At 37.9% G+C, this 20,984-nt stretch overlaps 1 protein-coding gene across 1 annotated transcript in view; it reads left to right on the top strand.

Annotated features, from left to right (window-relative positions):
• The window catches only part of dysf (neuronal PAS domain protein dysfusion), a 92,091-nt gene extending 82,822 nt beyond the window's left edge, over positions 1–9,269 (top strand). The window contains exon 7 of the mRNA XM_089092860.1: positions 8,483–9,269. Within this exon, the coding sequence (XP_088948986.1) occupies positions 8,483–8,499 (17 nt within the window). The 3' untranslated portion in view covers positions 8,500–9,269. The remainder of the gene's footprint in view (positions 1–8,482) is intronic.
• Positions 9,270–20,984: the final 11,715 nt, after the last annotated feature.

Here is a 20,984-nt window from a genome sequence, read left to right as displayed (position 1 = left end):
GAGCATAACTTATAACCCTTGCCCTGAGGGCTCTGAGGGTGTTGTCAACCTCAAAGATATATTTCTGGACCTTTCAACTACGTTGAACAAATGGCTATCTCAAAACTTTTATTTGATGTGCTTGGGGAAATGGTGGGAGTGGGAGGGGGTTAGTTCCCCTCCAATAACTTTTGACTATCAAAAAGGGCACTAGCGCTTTCAATTTTCAATTGAATGAGCTTTTTCCGAAGTTTCTAAGGTAACAAATGGCCGCCTCAAAGTTTCTATCAGATGCATCTCGGAAAAAAAGAGGCGTGTGTTAAGGGGGGGGGGGAATCCACCCTCAGATCACTCTGAGTCTCAAAAAGGGCACTAGAACTTCTTATTAGCAAACCAATGAGCCACCTCTAAAGTTTATACGATCACCCTTTCTATATAAACCCTAAATGCCCTCAGGGCACAACTTACAACCCTTTGCATTCAGGGCTGTAAGGGGGATTTTTCATCCTCAAAGACATAATTTCTAGGTCTTTCAACTACGTTAAGCCAAATGGCTATCTCAAATTTTGATTGAATGCGTTTGGGGAAATGGTAGGCGTGGGAGGGGGTTAGTTGCCCTCCAATCACTTTCGACTATTAAAAAGGGCACTCGCCCTTTCAATTTCCAATCGAATGAGCCTTTTTTGAAGTTTCAACAACAACTCCTTCGATACGAGGAGCCCTGGTCTAAACAAAATAAATAAATAAATAAATAATACATTGTGCCCACATCGCTCTTTACTTAGGCAGCGTTGTTGCGCTTCCGATGATAAATGTATAAGAGTAGACATAAGAAGAGTTCTTTAAAGCGTCCTTTCAAACTTCCTTTAAAAAGTCCTTTGAAGTGCAAATTCAAAATGGAAATGCTACTGAAAGGAAGACTGTGCGTATATAGATTTCAAAATTTTAAGACATTGAGGGAATTTACCCTTCTTTAAAAGCAAAATGCATGACAAGAATATCATCCTAAAAATCATCCTAAAATCATCGTCCTAATTCTGCTAAAACTATCCTAAATATCATCCTAAAAATAATCATCCATAGAAATCATCCCAATTCTTTTCGAATATTCATTGATGATTTTTTGAATGTCAATACGACTCGAAGTGGCAATAGAAATCTTAAAGATGTTGGCAGCTTTAACTCTGACAGTAGTACCGATTCTTATTACAACTAGCTCTAGTTTTTTATATATGTACATGTATTTTATTGTAGATTTTATTATATATTTTACTATCTTTTCATTTTATTGAATCATTTGTTTAGGTTTTTGATTTTTTGGCTAGTTTTGAAGTAAAAGACAAGAAAATTATGTTTTTCTTAAAACAATTAGGATAAAAATGATTTTTCATCCATAAAAATTATTTTAATTCATTTCAAATATTCATTCGTAATGTTTTTGAATGTCAATAGGACTCGAAACGTACATAGGACTTTACGGAATACATACAGAGATGTATTCCAACTTCAACTCTGACACTGACAGTAGTACCGATCCCTATTACAACTTGCTCTAATTTTTTGACAAATTCATTAGGCTGTGGTTATCAGACCTAAAGGAGCAGACTCAATATAAGCTGTATCGATCGGAACCTCGTTAGCATGATTGGGAGAAAAAGTGTTGTGATTAGAGGTTATATATCGTTGAACTAGTTAAATTATAAAGTTGTATCATGCTCCAGCATTCCTTCTTTATATAAATTCCATCGTATACCAACGAAATTGTGACACTCCAACAGATTCAAGTTTAGATTCCTTTTTCCACAATATATCTTGGGTCATCATAATATTAATATTAATAGATAAGGGGGAAGCTGGGCTCGAGGAACCTTTTTTAACGGCTTTCATCACCTGTCACAGATTGTCTTTTTTTACAGGGAAAAACACGAATGTCTAATTCTTTTTTCTGGGTTGTAGGAACTGTTAAGTTCAAAAATGTATGAGATTACGGGGGTTACTCCCTGCCTGTATATAAATAGGATCCATCAGTTCCTTTCAAAAATTGAATATTACGGTAAATTTGGGAAGGGCAAGGTTGGAAGTACCTCTCTTGGAGACAGTGGCCGATCCAGAGAGGGGGCGAGGGGGCACCCCTCCCTAACGTAGTCTAAAGCAGTGTAACTTACTTAATTAACGTAAGTTTGCATTAATTTAGCTTGCTCCTAACGCAAGTTTATCGTATCAACCTATTTTGCGCCCCCCCTAAAAAAATGCTGGATCAGCCCCTGCTTGGAGAACGCATTACTTTCCTGGAGAAAAACTAAGAAGCCATTAAGACACGTAGAAAATGACGTCACACAGGGGTGTCAATTCACGAGAATAGGGATGGGGCAAAAATGTATTTTTAATAATCTAAAGGGGTGATTTTGTTATTCTTTCGATTTTTTCAATGGAAATGCCAAAAGAAGGCTTTTTCAAGGGAAATACCTAAAAAAAGTCTTTTTCAAAATATGAAGAGTTTAATGCCTCTCTCCCCCCGATTAGCGTTTCTGATGTCACAAATTTAGCTTAAGAACAATGTATTTTCTTCCTTTACAACACCAATAAGCATTGCAGCAAAAATTTGCCCATTTTTATTTTAATTCATCTGATCAAAGCTGAGTGAAGCTGTTTGCACATAATGTACTATAATTTTGATAGACCTTACCTTAGACCTTAGTTCCTCCTGTGCCACCAGGGCATCCAGGAAGAGCCGCAAATCATCCCTCATATGTGCTGCTGCCCATATATCTTCCCACTGGGGCTATACCGTCGTATTGATGTGTTTGAGGTCCCGCTGGTATGTGTGACGAAGTGTATTTTTCGGTCATCCTCTTCTACGGGATCCCTGCGGCTGCCATTCCAGTACGGTTCTAGGAAGTCTATCCTTTGTCATACAGATAACATGCCCCAAGTACCGCTTTCTTCGTCGGCGGACGACATCTGTTGCCAGGGGCTGGCACGACATAGATCGAACTGACTGGTTTGTTACATGTGCTCTCCAATCGATGTTTAGTATTCTTCAAAGACAGTTGTTTTCGAATGCAAGAATCCTCTTTTCCTGTTGTTGGTTAAGTTTCCAGCACTCGTTACTATACAGGAGGGCCGAGAGGACGTTACTGTTGAAAAGCCTTAGTTTCCGTTTGGCGGAGTACTTTTTCGATCGCCAAACAGCCTTTAGTCGATTAAAAGCTCCACTGGCTTTCCCAATCCTCGACTGCACCTCTTTTTCGCTAGATCCCGTTCGTTCAACTGTATTTCCAAGGTATTTAAACTCCACCACCTGCTCTACTGTGGTATCCCCGCACCTTATGTCCAGTGGCGAGTCGCTTGTTGCCATGCTTTTTGTCTTGCCTGAGTTGATCTTCAATCCTAAAAGGCTTGCCTTCTTTCGGATGACATGGAGAAGGTCCTGGAGCCTTTTCTTGTTTGCCTCTATCAGGGTGATGTTGTCGGCGAAATCGAGATCTGTTAGTTGCTTATTGTCGCGGAGTTGAATACCAAACCCCGTGCAATCTCGAAGTGCATAATCGATTACAAGGACGAAAAGAAGGGGAGAGAGGACACACCCCTTTTTAAAAACAGACTTAATATGGAAATAACTTGTTCTTCCTTCATTGGTCTAAACGCAAAACTCGGTATTTTAATACAGAGCAATATGCATGGACACAAGTTTCTTAGGGATGCCGTAATAACGGAGGATTTTCCACAGCGACTCTCGATGTATTGAGTCGAAGGCTTTTTTGAAATCCACAAAGACAAGGTACATCTTTTGCCTCCATTCGTTGCATTCCTCGATCATCATGCGCAGGACGTATATAATGTCGGAGCAGGAGCGAGATGGACGGAAGCCATGTTGTTCATCTCGTAAGTGTTTATCTAGGGCTGCTTGAATACGGCTGAGGATTATATGCGGAAAAAGTTTCCCAGGGATTGAAAGCAGACTAACGTCCCTCTAGTTGTCGCACCTTGATGCATCTCCTTTCTTGAAAAGGTTTAATCTGGGTGCTTTTCCTCCATTCTTTGGGGACCTTCTCTGATTTCCAAATGCAAGAAAAGAGTGCAGTCCACAGAGTTATACAGGCACCTAACGAGGTTTTGATCATTTCTGCTGATATCCGATCGCTTCCTGGCGCTCTGCCATTTTTAATTTGTGAGCGGCTTGTGTCAATTCCTCGGTCAATGGATCTGCAGTATTGATTTGAAGCTCTAGGAAAAGTGTTGTTGGAATATCAGCTGTATCGGGGGGGGGGGGCTGGGTCTGTTGAGAACTTTCTCAAAGTACAAGGCTCAAACTTCAGAGATTTCATCAAGGGCTGTGACTGTCTTCCCATTTACGTCTTTCAATGGTCCATCAAGGTTACGACGTTTACCGATGATTTCATTAGTGATTCTGTAGACAGCTCGATAATCACCACGTTTGGCTGCTTCTTCCGCCATAACTGCATTTTTTTCTAAAAAATTCCGTTTATCCCCTATTGCACTCTTTTTCAACAGCTTGTCTTGGTCATGGTATAATATATTTTTCAGTACTGTGTCACTGCTGTCCCCACCATTTAACAAACAATGTTTTAGTTTTCGACGTTCTTCAATAAAGGTCCACGTCTGATCAGACAGCCACTCGTCTTTAGGTCACTTTTTGTGCACAATTGTTTCTTTGGCTACCTGGTTCTAGGCTTCCTTTAGGGCGATCCATGTTGCCTCCACGCTAGCAGCGTTGTCCAGGTCTAGGGTCAGGCTTTCAAACCTATTTGTTATCTGCATAATAAACATGTGTCGCACTTTGGTTTCGGAGAGTTTATCTGAGTCGTAGGCAGGACTTCCTTTGGTTTGTGTTTTCTGCGTGGCTTTCAACTTGAGAGCTAGCTTTGCAATCATCCAAGCATGGTCTGTAGCAACGTCTGCTCCTCTATAGGCTCTTACATTTTGGAGGCTTAATTTTCACTTTTTGTTGATCAAGGCATGGTTAATCTGGTTATGTGTTCGTCTATTCGGGGAGTTCCATAAATACTTATTGATTATTTTGTGTTGGAAAAAGGTTCCTCCAATGATAAGGTCGTTCGTTATCGCAAAATCAACTAACAGTGTCCCGTTTTCGTTTACTTTACCTAGGCCTTGGCTCCCAAGAACCTCAGGACAGTATGACTTGTCGCTCCCCACTTTGGCATTGAAGTCTCCAACAAAACAGACGAGATCGTGACGGGGGATATATGTGGCAACGGCTTGCAGGGTGGTGTAGAAGTTGTCTTTTGAGGTTTTGTCTGCATCATTAGTTGGCTCATAGCATGCGACTACTGTTAGTTTTGTTTTTCTACTTGCAAAACGTGCTACGATGATCCTCTCATTTATAGGAGTCCATTTCATGAGCGCTCGAGACGCCGATTTTGACAGCATTATGGCAACGCCTGCCTATTTTGTTTTGTCGGTGCCTCAGTGCAGGTTTGTGAATCCGTTTTTGAGGTTCTGATTTCCTGAACCAGTCCAACGGACCTCCGACAGAGCCAGAATGTCTAAGCCATAACTTTCCATTTCTTCGAGGACCTATTATGTCTTCGAGGGCTGAGCCATGGTCCTTACGTTCCAGAAACCAAGATTTATTTGGCAATTTGCTTTTAAGAATCGAGTCCGGACGGGGGGGGGGGGAGTCTGAAGTCGTCATCAAGGGGTCCGGGGACGGTCCATGGTCGTTATCAGGTTGCATATTTGGTATCATGTGGCTCTCTCTGAACGTTTATGTAACAAGGCTTCTTTTTCCAGGGGCAGGCTGCTGGTCTACCGCCCAACCCTCCTTCTTTATCCAGACTTGGGACTGGCTGTATCTCTACAGGTGGAGTTGTCTCCCTAGCCTATCCCAAGTCTATTCATAATTGAAAACCTAGGTCTATTAAGATTTATCTTTTGGTTATTTTAAACTTATCAGGTTTTTAGGGAATGTTGAGCCGTGAAAATAAATAAGCGAAACTATTTAGTGAAATTTGATAATGCTTTTCTTCCTTAAAAATTTAAGCACTAACAATATGTTAATTCCCAAAGACGACTACAACTTCAAAGGAAAGCTACATATACTTAAGGGAATCCGATACCCTAAAATTATTTTGCGAGCCTAAGCGTAGGCTGTCAGTTTCAAAGACAAAGGGTCCATTAGGGAATTCTCCCATGTGACTAGTCGCCATCGAGAGAATCTGAATCTTCACTCATCCGAGTGATTCCGAGATGATCTCATCGAGAATTTGTGGTTTCACTATGAAACCTGATTAAAAAATGGTGAAATTTTGCATCCCCTTTGTCGGCAAGATTTTCAGAAAAAAGAGGGTAACGCCACAGGGAACTCTCAGTGAAGGACTCGGTTTAATCAAAAACAAGATTCACACTTATAATGATGCACGCTTCATTAAAACTGAACAAAACGGGACAAAACGAGGGAAGTTAAATGGTTTTTCTAAGATTTACGGGAAAGCAGGTGTCGGCTTCTAATTTTTTGTCAGTTATTTGGATCCCTTGCTCAAGCTCTACAATCTAAGAAAAGATCACCCAACCAATTCGAACAATTTTGGATATACAAACTAAAAAAATGTTTATAATGGACGACATAGGGTAGTTCTTTCAGGTATTAAATAAAAAAAGGATTTTTTTTTAACTGAATGTAAGGAGCGACATTAAAACTGAAAAGGAACAGAAATATTCCTATATGAAAAGGGCTGTCCCCTCCTCAACGCCCCGCTATTTACGCTAAAGTTTTTTTTTGTTTTAAAAAGTAGATTTGTGAGAAAAAGTCAAACTTTAGCGTAAAGAGCGGGACGTTGAGGAGGGGACAGCCCCTTTTATATACGGAATAATTTCTGTTCGTTTTATGTTTTAATGTCGCTCGTTACTTTCAGTTGAAAAAATTAATTACTGAACGTTTTTAATTAATGCAGGTTTTGAATTTGGCTCACCGTACATGAATAATTAAAACGAAATTTGCATATTAGTTTTACTTTTTGTTTAAACTAATAATAAGCTTATTATAACCTAAGTTTGATTTGTGTTCGATTTACTTAGGAATGACTCCTGAATCATAAAGGCTGTTAAAAGCTTAAGGGCTGTTGAATCATAAGCCTTTAAAAGTTAAACAAAAAAAAAAACTTTAGCGTAAGATTGAGCTAATGAGGAGAGGCAACCTCCCCTATATACGTAATATTTTCAGTTCGTTTTAAGTTTTAATGTTGCTCCTTACTTTCAGTAGAAAAAACTCGTTTTTTTATTTAATTTCTATTTGTTTTTCTATAATGCTGGGAAATCCAGAGCCCCCTTCATGGAAATTCTCTTCCCCCATGAAAAATTCACATAATTCCCATCCTCCGAACCCCCGCCCCCACGATAAAAACCCTCCCTCAAAACGACTGTATACTTCCCAATAACCAATATTATATGTAAACAATGGAAAAATTCACAACTTGCAGCCCTTCCCCCGGGGACTATGGGGGATTAAGTCGTCCTCAAAGACATAGTTATTAGATTTTTCAACTATACTGAACAAAATGGCTATCTCAAAATTTTGATCCAGTGACTTTGAGAAAAAAATGAGCGTGGAAGGGGGCCTAGTTGCCCTCTAATTTTTTTGTTAACTTACAAAGGGCACTAGAACTTTCGATTTCCGTTCAAATGAGCCCTCTCAAGACATTATAGGACCCCTGGGTGGATACGATCACCCTTGGAAAAAAAAATCAAACAAACAAATAAAACAAATAAACACGCATCCGTGATCTTTCTCCTGGCAAAAAGTACAAAACTCCACATTTTTGCAGATAGGAACTTGAAACCTATAGAGCAGAATTATCCGATACGCTGAATCTGACGGTGTGGTTTTCAATAAGATTCTATGACTTTTAGACGTGTTTCCCCCTTTTTGCAAAAATAAGGCAAATCTTCTTAGGCTCGTAACTTTTGATGGGTAAGGCTAAACTTGATGAAACTTATATGTTTAAAATCAACATTAAAACACAATTCTTTTGCTGTATCTGTAAGTATCAAATTCCGCTTTTTAAAGTTTCGGTTTCTATTGAGCCAGTCGCTCCCTATTTACAGTTCGTTACCAAGAACTGTTCGTTGAATCTGCTTAAGCTGTTTGGTCATCTGTTGATAACTAATTATTTGCTAATTTTCAACAACGTTTCTTTTTTTTCAAATTTGGTGCTCAATGCTGCCAAAAATTGCATAATTGCATCTGATAGTCTTTTTCATTAAAACCAAACTCCCAATTTTATTTTAGGTATATATTTTTAAGTTATATCTTGTTGTGTAATTTTCCACTTACCCAATTCAAGCAATCAGATTATGTTTTCTCTGTCCTTGGTAGTATAAGAACTTAACAGAAGCATTATGGATAGACCTTTTCTGACCTTATGTATATTTAACGCATTAGAATTTAAATTTAGAAGTGTCATGTTTGTTTTTCTAGCTAAAGGAAAACATCATTTTAACGCTCTTTTCTTCCTTGTTTCAGATTCTGATGAGAATTAAACTCTGATGGACTACTACCCTACAAGTCAGTGACTTGTCTGAGTATGACATATTGTCATCTAAGTTATTCAGATGCTAAAATCACAGATTATCTGTTAAGTTTCACCAGATATCTCACTCCTGGCAAAATACATGGGTCGACGTGTTCCTCAATTACATTGACTATCAAACAAAACTAACCCACCCGCACAACCTCTTCAATGTCATTGGATTGAATTGGATATCGCTCGCCCGCTTAATGTCATTGAGTATCGTCACCCTTTAGGAAGTCAAATCATCTGATCGAGTGGCTCTTGAGCTTTGCAAAAATATTGAAGTGAGAAATCTGTGTAAGCATAATTATAAAAAATAAAAAGAGTTTATTAGTGTTCAAGCTCACGGCATATTTAGATATGACGTTTATTATTTGATTATTATTTTATTTATTCATTGTTTTATTATTTTATTTTCTATGTTGCAATTTTGGTTAGCGTATACATAAATGATTTATGTATGTAGGCAAATAATTATTTATGTAAGCATAAATAATTTGTGCTAAAATTATATTAACAAAAAAAACCCTAAAATGTGATTTATATAAGAAATACAAAGAGTTTATTGTGAGTTCAAGCTCACGGCATATTTAGATATGACGTTTACTATTTGATTGTTATTTTATTTATTCATTGTTTTATTATGTTGTTTTCTATGTTGCAATTTTGATTTTGTTGTTTCTAGAGTTGGAGATACAGTGATATGTATGGTTTTGAAAAGCTAAATTAAAGTAATGCCAAGAATGTGTGTCTCTTATATTTTCTTAACAAGAAGGTGAATATTTATAATGGTGTCGCACCATATACACAACCATATCAGAAAACAAGTTTAAGCAAAGAAAGGAACAATCTAGTCCATCTATGATTTAATTTAATAATATATTACATTTAATTTATAATCGATAATTTAAAACTTGATGTAATTTAAATGTTAATAAATTATGTATTTTATTACTTTCGTTTTATAACTTATTATCATTTTAATTTATAATTAATTTTCAACGCTAATTTTAGAAGAGGCAGCTTTTTTATGATGACGATTGCAGATTAAAGGATTTTAAAAATAAAAACAGAGATTAATTTCTTATACTTCTGTGGTAAAAAGTGTGCTTTGTCGACAAAGCACACTTTTGTGCTTTGACGCACACTTTTGTGCTTTGACGACCACCTATGACCTGTTTATGTAAGCTAATCAGATTATTCCTTAAACGCATAACAGAAAAGTAAATTAAATAATTATGCCTGTAAAAACCTTATTGCCTCTCCTCTGTGAAGTTCTAATCCAGTAAAAATAATAAAATGTTGTGAGTCACCAGATTTTTGTAAAAGGAGTTCCTCTGTATTTGGTAAAACTGAAGTCGGTTCATGGGTGCACAGATCCGACCCTGATGGATCCAAAGTCAAGACAGCGCCATGCTAGTTTTGTACCGGACAATTTAAAGGTATCCAAAATCGGAGATGCAAAGTGATCAGCATTGTGAACTTAAAAGATGGCCTGGAAGTCTCCTAGAAAATTTTCTATCGAGAAAAAATTCAGGAAAATTACAATAGAAAGTTGCCAATAACTTTCATCAAAATAATTAGGCTACCTCTATAACTAGTATGTACCTTTCAAAAGGATGGATATGTGCAAAAAAAAAAAAAAAAAAATTAACACACTTACACATATGGGCTCTTTATAATTTGTGTTGGTTAACTTCTCAAATTGTCAAGATCAAGAAACGAAAGGCTCTCAAACCACTTCCATTTTCGTTTCTTCCCTCCCTCTGATCTACTTTTTGATATCGTGTTTTTTCTTCTGTATCCATCCCTGAACGCAATAATTTTTGACATTCTTGAACTAAAATATAAACACAACAATTATTTTCCTAGAATGTATATAGAATGTATCCTGTATACATAGAATGTATACAGGAGCCCTCTTGACAATTTGATATACAAAGGCATATTAAGGTACTTTCACTAAATCTTATGCCAACAACAATGCTGCTAAATTTAGGATTTTTGCCCAGTTGAACAAACCTCTGTGGCGTAGATGCAAAATTCCCATCCGCAAAGAATCTGAGTTTAAGGACCAAAGGTCAGATTTTTTTTGCTGTACGGAAGCGAAAGATGGGGCATTAAGGGCACTAATTTTTAAGCGCTTAGTTTTCGATTATTGATGCCGATGGATAATAGATAGATAGATAGATAGATTTATCAGATGCAACGGTATAGCGTTACCGATAGTAAATGCCACAAGACTCCAAAGTTTTGTTATTATTTTTTTCACAGAGGGCACTTCATATGGAGGAGGTTGTCGTATAAACTATGGAGGAGACTCTTTTCATTGGAAGTTGGAATTTCTAGCGCCCTTAAAAGTGATGGGCCAAAAGTGACCAGAGGGTAACTAGCCCCTTCCCTCTGCCCTTTAATCCCCAAATGTATTTGACAAAATTTTGAGATAACCATTTTGTTAAAAAAAATTCAAATATCAGATAATAAAGACTCCTAAGTCGACAGAACCCCCCCCCCCCAAGCCCGAGGGCAGGCATTGTGAGTTATGCCCTGGGGGTATATATGGATCTTATGGAAGGGCTAGCCCCCCTACCCCTTCCCACCTTTCCCCCCAACCGTTACGAACCTTGAGATATCGATTTTGTTAAAAATAGTTCAAACATCAGATAAAAAAAATCCCGGGGTAGACACAACCCCTCAGAACTCAAGGGCAGGCTTTGTAAGCTATACCCCGGGGGGCGTATAAGGTTTTTATGGAAGGGTGGTTGTATAAACTTCAGAGAGGGGTAATTTGATTGAAAATTGAAAGTTCTAGTTCATTTCTTAAGATCTCTTTTCCCGAAGTACATCTGATCAACATTTTGAGATAGACATTTTGTTTGAAATTTTCCAACGATCAGATAAAAAACTTCATGGTCTACATAACGTCCCTGAGCCCGGAAGAAGGGTTGTAACTTTTGTCTGGGGGGCATATAACGTTTTTATGGAAAGGGTGGTCGTATATGCTTCGGAGGGGATTCACATGATTAGAAACTGAAAGCGTCAGTTCCTTTTTTAAGAGTCAAAAGTGATGGGGTGAGAACTATAACCCCTCCCCCGCTCTTACACTTTTTACTCAAATGCTTTTCATCTGATTAAAATTTTGAGAGAGTCATTTTGTTCAACATAGACCAAAATCATACAAAAAAAACTCAGAGGTTTGCACCCCCCTAGAAACTGGGGGTAAGTGGTGTAAATTATGCCCCGGGGAAAATAAGGTTCTTATAGAAGGTGTGGTCACTATACTTTGGACGGGACTCATTCGATTGGAAATTGAAAGTTCTAAGTCCCCTTTTAAGAGTCGAAAAGGACTAGACGGCAACCAGCCCCTCTGGCCTATTTTCCCCAAATCCATCTGATTGAATTTTTGAGATAGCCATTCTCTTAAAAATAAGTTCTAAAATCAAATAACGAAAACTCAGGGGTCGACACAACCTGCAAGAGCCAGGGGTAAGTGTTACAAGCTATGCCCTGGGGTAATATAAGATTCTTCTGGGAGGGGTTTAAAATATTTTAAGGATCAGATAAGCCCAAACTTCATCCTCATTAAAATAACTCATTAATGATATTTTATCCTGAAACTTATGGAAGCTGACCTCTGTCCCTGTATAGCCCGATCCTCCTCATTTCCCCCTAAATACTTATCAATGATAAATCATGGCAGCTGACCCCTGGTCCCCCCTCCGTGGCCTGGCCCCCGCGATTTTTCCACCTTCATACGATCGCAATGAATGGTACTTGTTATAAGAAAAAAATGTCAATTGCCAAAAAAAAAAAATAAAATAAAATAAAACACGCCATGCTGAATGTGCTTCAAAAACCCATCTGGTTGAAAACATGTTTGTTATCGTTAACCATTTCCATAGATTGATATTGTTGCAAATTAATAATAAATATCTCGCTTTTTGCAATGTGCACGTGAAACTGTAGTGTATATTCTTGTACATGCTAGAGATAAGACATCTCGAATGAATATCATTGGAAGTAAAATATTCCAAGAGAATATCATGGGAAGGAACATTTACCAAGAGTACAGCATTGGTAGAACCAAATTCCTAGAGAACAGCATGGGAAGGAACGCAGTCCTATAAAATAGCATAGGAAGGAACATAAACCCTTGGAATAGCATAGGAAGGAACATAAACCCTTGGAATAGCATAGGAAGGAACATAAACCCTTAGAAAAGCATAGGAAGGAACACGAACCCTTAGAATAGCATAGAAAGGAACATAAACACTTAGAATATCATAGGAAGGAACATAAACTCCTAGAATAGCACAGAAAGGAACATAAACTCCTAAAATGGCATAGGAAGGAACATAACCTCCTAGAAATGGTACTTAGTCCTCTACTTACACGTTCGTATCACTCGATTGTTCTGTGCCTTCTGTACTCACTAGCTTGCTTGGGTGTCACTTTGGTCAATATTCACTCAACCTGATCATGTATCACTGATCTTGCTATTGATAAGGGGTAATTCACCTGCAGCAACTTCCTGCGTTGAAAAAGAGGAATAAAAATAATATAACTGTGCTTTGTCATACAGCAATTAAAATACATAAACAACACAATTATAATAAATAATGCATTTTTACATTATAACCTGTTCCATACCTCCAGATATAGAAATTTAATCAGATAAAATATCAAGACAGATAAGGATAATGAAACAAATTAAATCAAAAAAAGGATAATTCTAAAATAAAATAATATGGGAGGGGGCATCATGGCCTTCAAGATTAAAATAATATTGAGCCATCTACCATTGATCTTGCTTATCATAGGGGTTAATCACCAGCAACACCTGCCATCAATTATAAACAGGAACCAGAATGATCAAATACCTTATCAAACAACAAATACAATGTTTATACAAGTCAATTATAATAAATAATACATTTAACCTGTAACCTGTCACCTAGACCAAATTAAAAACAAATCAGGGAACTCTAAAAAAAAAGAAGCATGCAGGAAAAAAAAATTAGGGAATGAAGCGAACCAGTAGTCTTAACCAAAGTACTTAATAAGTTTGTGCTTAGTCAACCATGCCAAATAAAGGAAAACAGTGGAGAGATAACTAGTCAATTGTCTGAGAAGGGGCTAACCTAGGTCTCTGTACCCTAATTATAGCACATTCTGGGCTAGGTACAGACTCCTTTCCTTTATGTTTTCTTTCTGCTTTGCCAGGGCTGCTGGAAACTGCTGACATTGTGGGAAGGAATGAACCTTCTCTATTTAGGTTTTCAACTGACTTTTTTAGGCTACAGACTTCATTTTGAAAATGTCTTGGTGCTAACTTATAAAACAGTTCACAAATAGATGTAATAGCCTGACTTAGATCAGAGATCTGCTTTGCAACACCTTCAAACATGGCCGTGTACCTCATTTTGAGTTCCTCAACTGGAGGTTGATTAGGAGTCAGTGGAGGGAAAGAGTCTGTGTGTACTCTGGGGATGTGTTCTGTATATGTAGGAAGTCCTTTTTTCAAGACCTCAGTAGCAGTCCTCATGGGGACAGTACTGGTGAAAGAGTAAGTTACAATTGCTTTCTTCTCTATGAATACTGGGCACCCCTTAGCATTAGCAGCGTGGTTACAATTGCAGTTAGGGCACTTGAGTACCTGATCTTCCTTAACTGCTTTAGATTGGTGACACTCATCAAGGGTGTGTTTGTCCACTACAAAGTAGACATCTTCTGCCTCTGCGGCAGAAAAAGCCATGTGGCCAAAATCTTGACAGTTGAAACACTGTTTTGCCTGGGGAATAAACTGCTTAACTGTATACCTTGCACCCCAAACAGAGATTTTCAGAGGGAACTGAACATCATGCTTAAAGGTGCAAACCAAAGGGATAACTGGTGGGCTTGGGTTTTTAAAGGCCAATGTCACTTGTTTTTTTCTGCCATCAACTTGGACCTCCTCGACAAAATCATCCAGATGGGTGACCTCCTCAGATGGGATAAATACTATGCCTTTTCTGTTTCTGATTAAAGCAGGGTTAGATCCAGGACCAAGCACAAACTTTACCTTACATGCATTTACTGCTATATCTGAAATAGAAAGTATAGCAGAATGTATATAAATAGAATGTATAAATAGAAAGTATAGGTTCACAGCTATTATGATAATGGAGCCATCTGGTCTCCTCTGATTTTGGACTCATGATTTTGGAGATGTTGAAACAGTTTTTGTCAATAACTGTTGGCCTACTGGTCTCATTTGGACCTTCAACACCTAAAGCCAAAATCCTTACACTAGAGTTATTGGGGTCAGGGGTGACAGGACTACTAACCGTTCCGTCAGTCATCACAAATAAAACCCCAAAGGGTTAAAACAGGTAAAACGACAAAAATAAATCACAAAAAGGAAATAAATTGTCAAATAAATAAAACAATTAGGCTATAAGCAGAGGGGGGGCCTCAGTCAATAATAAATTAAGCAAGCAATATAAATCAGAAGCAGGCACAGCACTAAGTTTCAAAGCAGGGTATAAAACGGGTTTGATAAGCACTTTCAAGCAATTTGGTAGTTGCAATATGCAGGAATCTGAGAAAATTTGCAGCAAGCACATTAACAGTCAAAGCAAGCCAAGGGCCAAAATATGAACGAGTGTACAGGCGTCAGGTACCCCAAAGGGCAGAGCCCCTTGTGTTTTAGTCAACAAACTGCGGCGCAGATCTATCCCTACTAGGGAAAGAGAAATTTTGAATATATTTGGATCATTTCAATTTCAATTCGTCTTTTCTCCCCCCCCTCCCCCCCCATAGCTGTAATAGCAGTCAAAGTAGTAGTGTTAGTATTAGTGGTGCTAGTAGTAGTATTATTAGTAATAGAACTAGCACCAGTAGCAGCGGAAGTATAAAATATTGCCTTTTGTTCGGCTGAACATGTCTCTAGTCAAGCTCTGGCGGGTAAAACTTAAAACAATTAGCCATTGCTATGACACTGCCGATACGTTTTTTTCATAACCTGTATATTCATATTATTCTTGAAACTTTCATCTTATTGTTCTTAGTCTTACTACTTGTAAGGCTGGTAGGCAATAGAAGCAGCAGTTGGAGTGATAGTAACAGTAGTAGTGGAGCTAGTTAATGTAGGAGTGGCAGCAGTAGGCTACTAATGATGAGCATTCTCTGAGGCTCCAACTTAATGCTCCAATCAGTTCTCGAAAGACGCTCTTTTGACAACCTAAATGCATATACTGTCTTTTGATTTAGTTCAAAGTTGTCCTCAATATTCTCTCAAATTTTCACCTTCATAGACTTAGCCTTAATAATCACAGCAGTTGTGGTGGTAGCGGGAGAAGTAACAGCGGCATTAGTGTTGTATTAGTAGCAATAGTAAAAATAGCAGCAGTATCAATGGCAGTAGATGCATATACATGTGGCTACGGGGCACCAAGGTGCCCCGGAAGTTTCCCCTTGATACGGTAATCGGTTCCAAAAATATTGTTGATCTGTCATTTTGACCCTCTTTTGAAGCCGTTTTCATCTTAATGGTCTAAATCTTACAAGTTTTTGCAATTAAAGTAGAAGTTAGAATAGTTTGGTAGCAGTAGTAGTGGTAGTATTAGCAAAAGCAGGAGTGGTAGTAGTATTAGTAGTGACAATCACGTATTACCTATTTGTCAATTTTTCTTAGTAGTAGCAGCTACGTATTGCCTTTCGGACAGTTAAATATCCACGCATGACGCACCAGAACTTTCCTCTTGATACGGTTAGCCGTTTCAAATACATTACTCATGCGCTCATATTAGCAATCTGTATACACACAGCATGTTTTGATTCAGTTCAACTTTCTTCTAAATGTTTCCTCATATGTTTGATTCAATATGCTCAGCTTGGTAGCACTTGCTACAGAAGCAGTATTCTTAGTCGTAGTAGTGGCAGTAGTAGTAGTAATAGTGGTAGTAGGAGTATTAATAGTGGCAGTAGTAGTAGTGGTGGTAGCTGTAGTAGTAATAGTAGGATAGGGTACCTCCATAGGAGGTACGGACCAAGAGGAGACGTTGTCCCTGGGGGCTCATAGCAGAAACTGGGGCACCCTTTTCCGGGGCCGTAAATACAGGTAGAGGAGGAACAAGCCCCCTTAAATGTACACTCAGCAGCGCCCACCAATGTGTAGACGTCCCCTAGAGTTGCAAAACTTCTCCCAGTAATGGGTTAAATCGTATAGTGACGCAAAAACAATCGTGAGAGGATCCTCTATACGAGAACAACTGCGGCAGGGCATAAGATCGAAATCTATTAACAATTTCCTCTGCAAAGGGCTGCCTCGATCCTTTCGGGGTACCTGCAAAGCTGAGGACCTTGAAATCAATAACATTCCCACTTGAGGAGTGACACCCCCGGAGGAAATTGTAGCCTATAGATCGACACAGCCTTCGTTCAGGATTCGATGATCCTGATTAATCAGGATTCGAATATTGATTAATGGATAATTCTTCTGGGCTTGGTCTGTTTTGGTGGGCGTTATGGGCCGAAAAATCTCTTCCTAGCTAATTTATCTACTATGGGCTGCCTCCCCGTAGTAGCATAATATTTGTAGACATGGATATATAATGAGTCGGAGGTAATAGGTTTGAGACTGTCTGTGCAGGATTTCGACTATTGTTGATAGAAGAGCATCGGCATGTGCTGAAAAATATGTTTTGCCAAAGATGGGCCTAGGATTGCAAAATGTCTCCATTCATACTGGGGGGCCCAGGGACTTCTTCCTGTCCGGTTCTAAGCCGGCTTAAGTCTGGCCCAGATTCAGGGCCTTGGCTTTGGAGGGGTGGCCGTGTTAGGAGGGAAAAGTGGGACGTCATCCCTCCATCTAGAATTTCGTTCAAAATAGGTGTGTTAGGGCCGGGCTTACTATCGAAGTAACATAAGACACGGGGAAGTAAAAATCAAGTGTTGGAATAGGCGTTGTAAATTTTTGCGAACGATGGGACGCTAATTAGGGGTCCATCATGTGTGAAAAACCCTATTTTGATTCAGTTCGCCATGTTTTTTTTATTTTCGAAAATTTTACTAACCTTAATATTTTACGCAATGTAAAATACATTAAAAAATAATTATGGCACGATATGATCAAACTTTGGCATATAGGTCCGAGCGGTCTCTCTTGGGAGAGAGCACATAGGCTACTGTAAGGCTCATTGTGATACCACCAATATAATAAAAATACTAATTAAATAAATAGTGATTATAACATGCAGTCATTTTTTTAAAGTATTTTTATTTCATAATGTCACCGCCAAAAATCTACTAATAAGTTAAAAAGGTGTAATAACATATTTTCGATCTATACATAACATATTTACAAAACACCTTATTCCACCGAAGTACCGGTTTTAGTTTTTAGTTTAAGATATAACTTAAAGACATATATTATATATTATAGTGCAACTTTAGATGAAAAAATGCATAAAGTCATTTCGTCTTTTGTCCGTGCATCTAAAAGCCATTATAATTTCCAAAGCTTATATATACAATATATTGTATAAATAGATTCCAACTTCTTATGAATGCGATAGTGGTGTTATTTTGTTTGGATTTTACTAAAATTCTTAAAAATATAAAGGAAGAAAATCTTTATCGAGTTCGTTAATGGCTAAAATCGGAATAAGGTGGCAGAGATAAGAAGGGTTTTTTTTTCAAAAGCAGAAAATCGGCTATCGCTCCTTTAACACAAGGGATGCACCATCCATTTAAATTTATTAAAATGTATAAGAGATTTACCTGAAACTCATGTTTGGACATTTTTTGGATAAAACCATTTTTAAAGTCAGGAGTGGAAACAACTTGGGTTGAAGAGAGAAAGTTTATTATTATTAGAACATAATTTTTGTTTTTAGCTATGGGGTTAGAGGAGAAAAAAATATCTCAACTTCGTTGTTTATTAGTAGAAGTTGATCAAACTTGTTTCTGTCAACATGAATCAGTTAAATAAAGCGTAAAATTTGTATTTCAACTATTTTTACAACTTTCTTAATACCCAACGAGCCCAGTTTGTTTTTTAAGCCGGTAAGAATCAGCTAAATGATGCTAACAATTGTTGTTTAAAACAATTACCAAAATGAAGGCGAAAGATAAAGAGATAATAGTAGGCACATAACGAGAGGTTTCAAGTTGGCCCGGCTGGCCTCCGGAAGCTCATGCTAGCCATCTTTACTTTTGAAATGTGCTCCTTACTTAAAACGTTACTTTTTTCCTACTCCGGCTCCTTTTTTACCGAATCAATTGGCTGAATTCAATATTCTCATTTGATATCGAGGTCCCCCAGTTGGCCAAGCTGAAAAGGAATTTTTCAGTTTTGTGTCTCTCAAATTCACGAAAAATAGTTTATATGTCAGAAGAATGACCCCAAAGCGTAGAAACCTTGTAAGGTCAGTGTAAGTTTGGCCAGTCTTGTTCCTGAAACAACCTACATGACGAAAGTTTTGAGAAATAGCAATAGAGGCTGTTGCAATGTAACTCACTCTGTAAATATTAACCCCACTCACAAGTCAGTAACGCACTTTGAACTAGTGTAATTTAAAAAATCCAGAGAAATAAACTATAGTTTATAACTATAGATAAATAGTAACTACTTTCTATACAAAGTAGAGATCAAACTTAAAAAATACTGAAACTCATTCGTCCCATCTGCTATTCTTTCTTGTGGATCAAGTAGTAAACATACAGACAAATACGCTTCATTATTTCATAATATAAATAAAATGCAACTTACCATGGCAAGCTTTCTCTAGCCAGATGTAAAACAAAACAAGATGCACACACAATTAGCCACCGACAGACAATTTGAATTTTTTTCCGTCTCCGGGGAGCACTATTAAGTGATACCAGCCTTTTCGTTCTCATAACGAGTCGCAATCAGGATTGTCCCCCGGTGAGGAAAAGAATATCACTAGATTTTGGTGATTTGTGATTTTCTTCAATAATCTAATAATTTAGGTGCTGATTTAGTATTTTTTTTTGTCTAGGCAAAATACAAAATTATTAGAAATAGTGATAAACCACCATGGATGGCAAACCTGGCCACAACACTGTTACCGTTACCGTCCAACCTTCTTGCTCAAGTTACCCTCTACAGGTTTTGTTTCTCACTTCACAGAAACATTTCAGTCTTGCGTTCATAACACTGAAGGTGTTTGAATAATTTACTGTGCGGTGAAATTTGAAAATGGTGGATATTTCAGTTCTTTTTTCTCGAATATAAATTCTTAGCACCCGATATTATAATTTAGGGCGGAATCTTAACAATTCCGTTTGGGGGAGGGGAGATCACTCCCATCCCCCTCCCTTGAGTCCGTACTTGATTAAGTGCTTTCGTGTAGAGTTGCAGACTATTCGAACTGGATTTATTAGGAGTTTCAGAAACTCGTATCCCAGGGGTAGGAGTCATGAAATTAGGTGATATAGAACTTATTAACTCAGGCAGGAAGGATGGGGTACATATAAAGGGAGCAGGGCTTATGATGAATAAGGAACATGCTATGTTTATGCTGGGAAGTTATTACTAATGGAATACTGTTAGCTCATCTGTTGACTAAAAAGTGCAGGGTATCAGTCATAGTAGTATATGCCCCTGTAAAACCGACTGACAGAGATAGTAGTGACTCAGATGAATTTAACTTACAGTTACAGAATATAATAGACAGGGTTCCATGTAGAAATATAGTGTATTTAGTAGGAGATTTTAAGGCCAAGGTCGGTACAATTTAGGGATTGATGATATCCTAGGCTAGGTAAATGTGATGTAGGAATAGAAAACAGTAATGGCTACAGACAACTGCAATTTTGTAGGTATAAGAATCTAGTTATAACCAATAAAGTATTGGGCCATAAAATGACCCATAAGTTAACGTGGTATTCACATGGTGGTAAAATATTAATTATTAATTGCGTTGTTGTAAACCGAAGACTGGCAGGATGAATACGAGATACTAGGGTATTTAGAATAACTGCTATTGATGTTAAAAGAAAAGTTCGCCATCTAAAAGTGTCTAGGGTTAATTTAAAGCTGCAATTTCGGAAGGGTAACTACCTTCCGGTAAGCTTTGATGTTGATAGACTCCAGAATGACGATTTTAGAGAAAATTTCCTTGAACAGTTGAACACTAAACTGGAGAGACTGAAATTTGACAATGTAGAAGATGGATGGAATAATTTTAGGAAAAATATTTGTGAATTTGGTGATGGTGCCTTGGGGAAGAAAGTTAGAAACGTAGCTAGAAATATTAGTGAGAAAGCTGTGTGTTCAAGTGAGAGGAGAAGGGGCTGGTACAAGAATCATCTGAGTCGCAGATCATATCACAGTGGTAGAAAACAACAGGAATGTAAAGAAAATAGAGAAAGCATAAGAATATAAGATAAGCAGATGAGAAGTAGAGGCCATTGATAAAATTGCAGAGGATCCTGAAGATGGAG

This window comes from Artemia sp. Qi Xiang Cuo, chromosome 8, assembly GCF_049724085.1.
Source record: "Artemia sp. Qi Xiang Cuo chromosome 8, ASM4972408v1, whole genome shotgun sequence".
Lineage (NCBI taxonomy): Eukaryota > Metazoa > Arthropoda > Branchiopoda > Anostraca > Artemiidae > Artemia > Artemia sp. Qi Xiang Cuo.
This window is presented reverse-complemented; position numbering and strand designations above follow the sequence as displayed.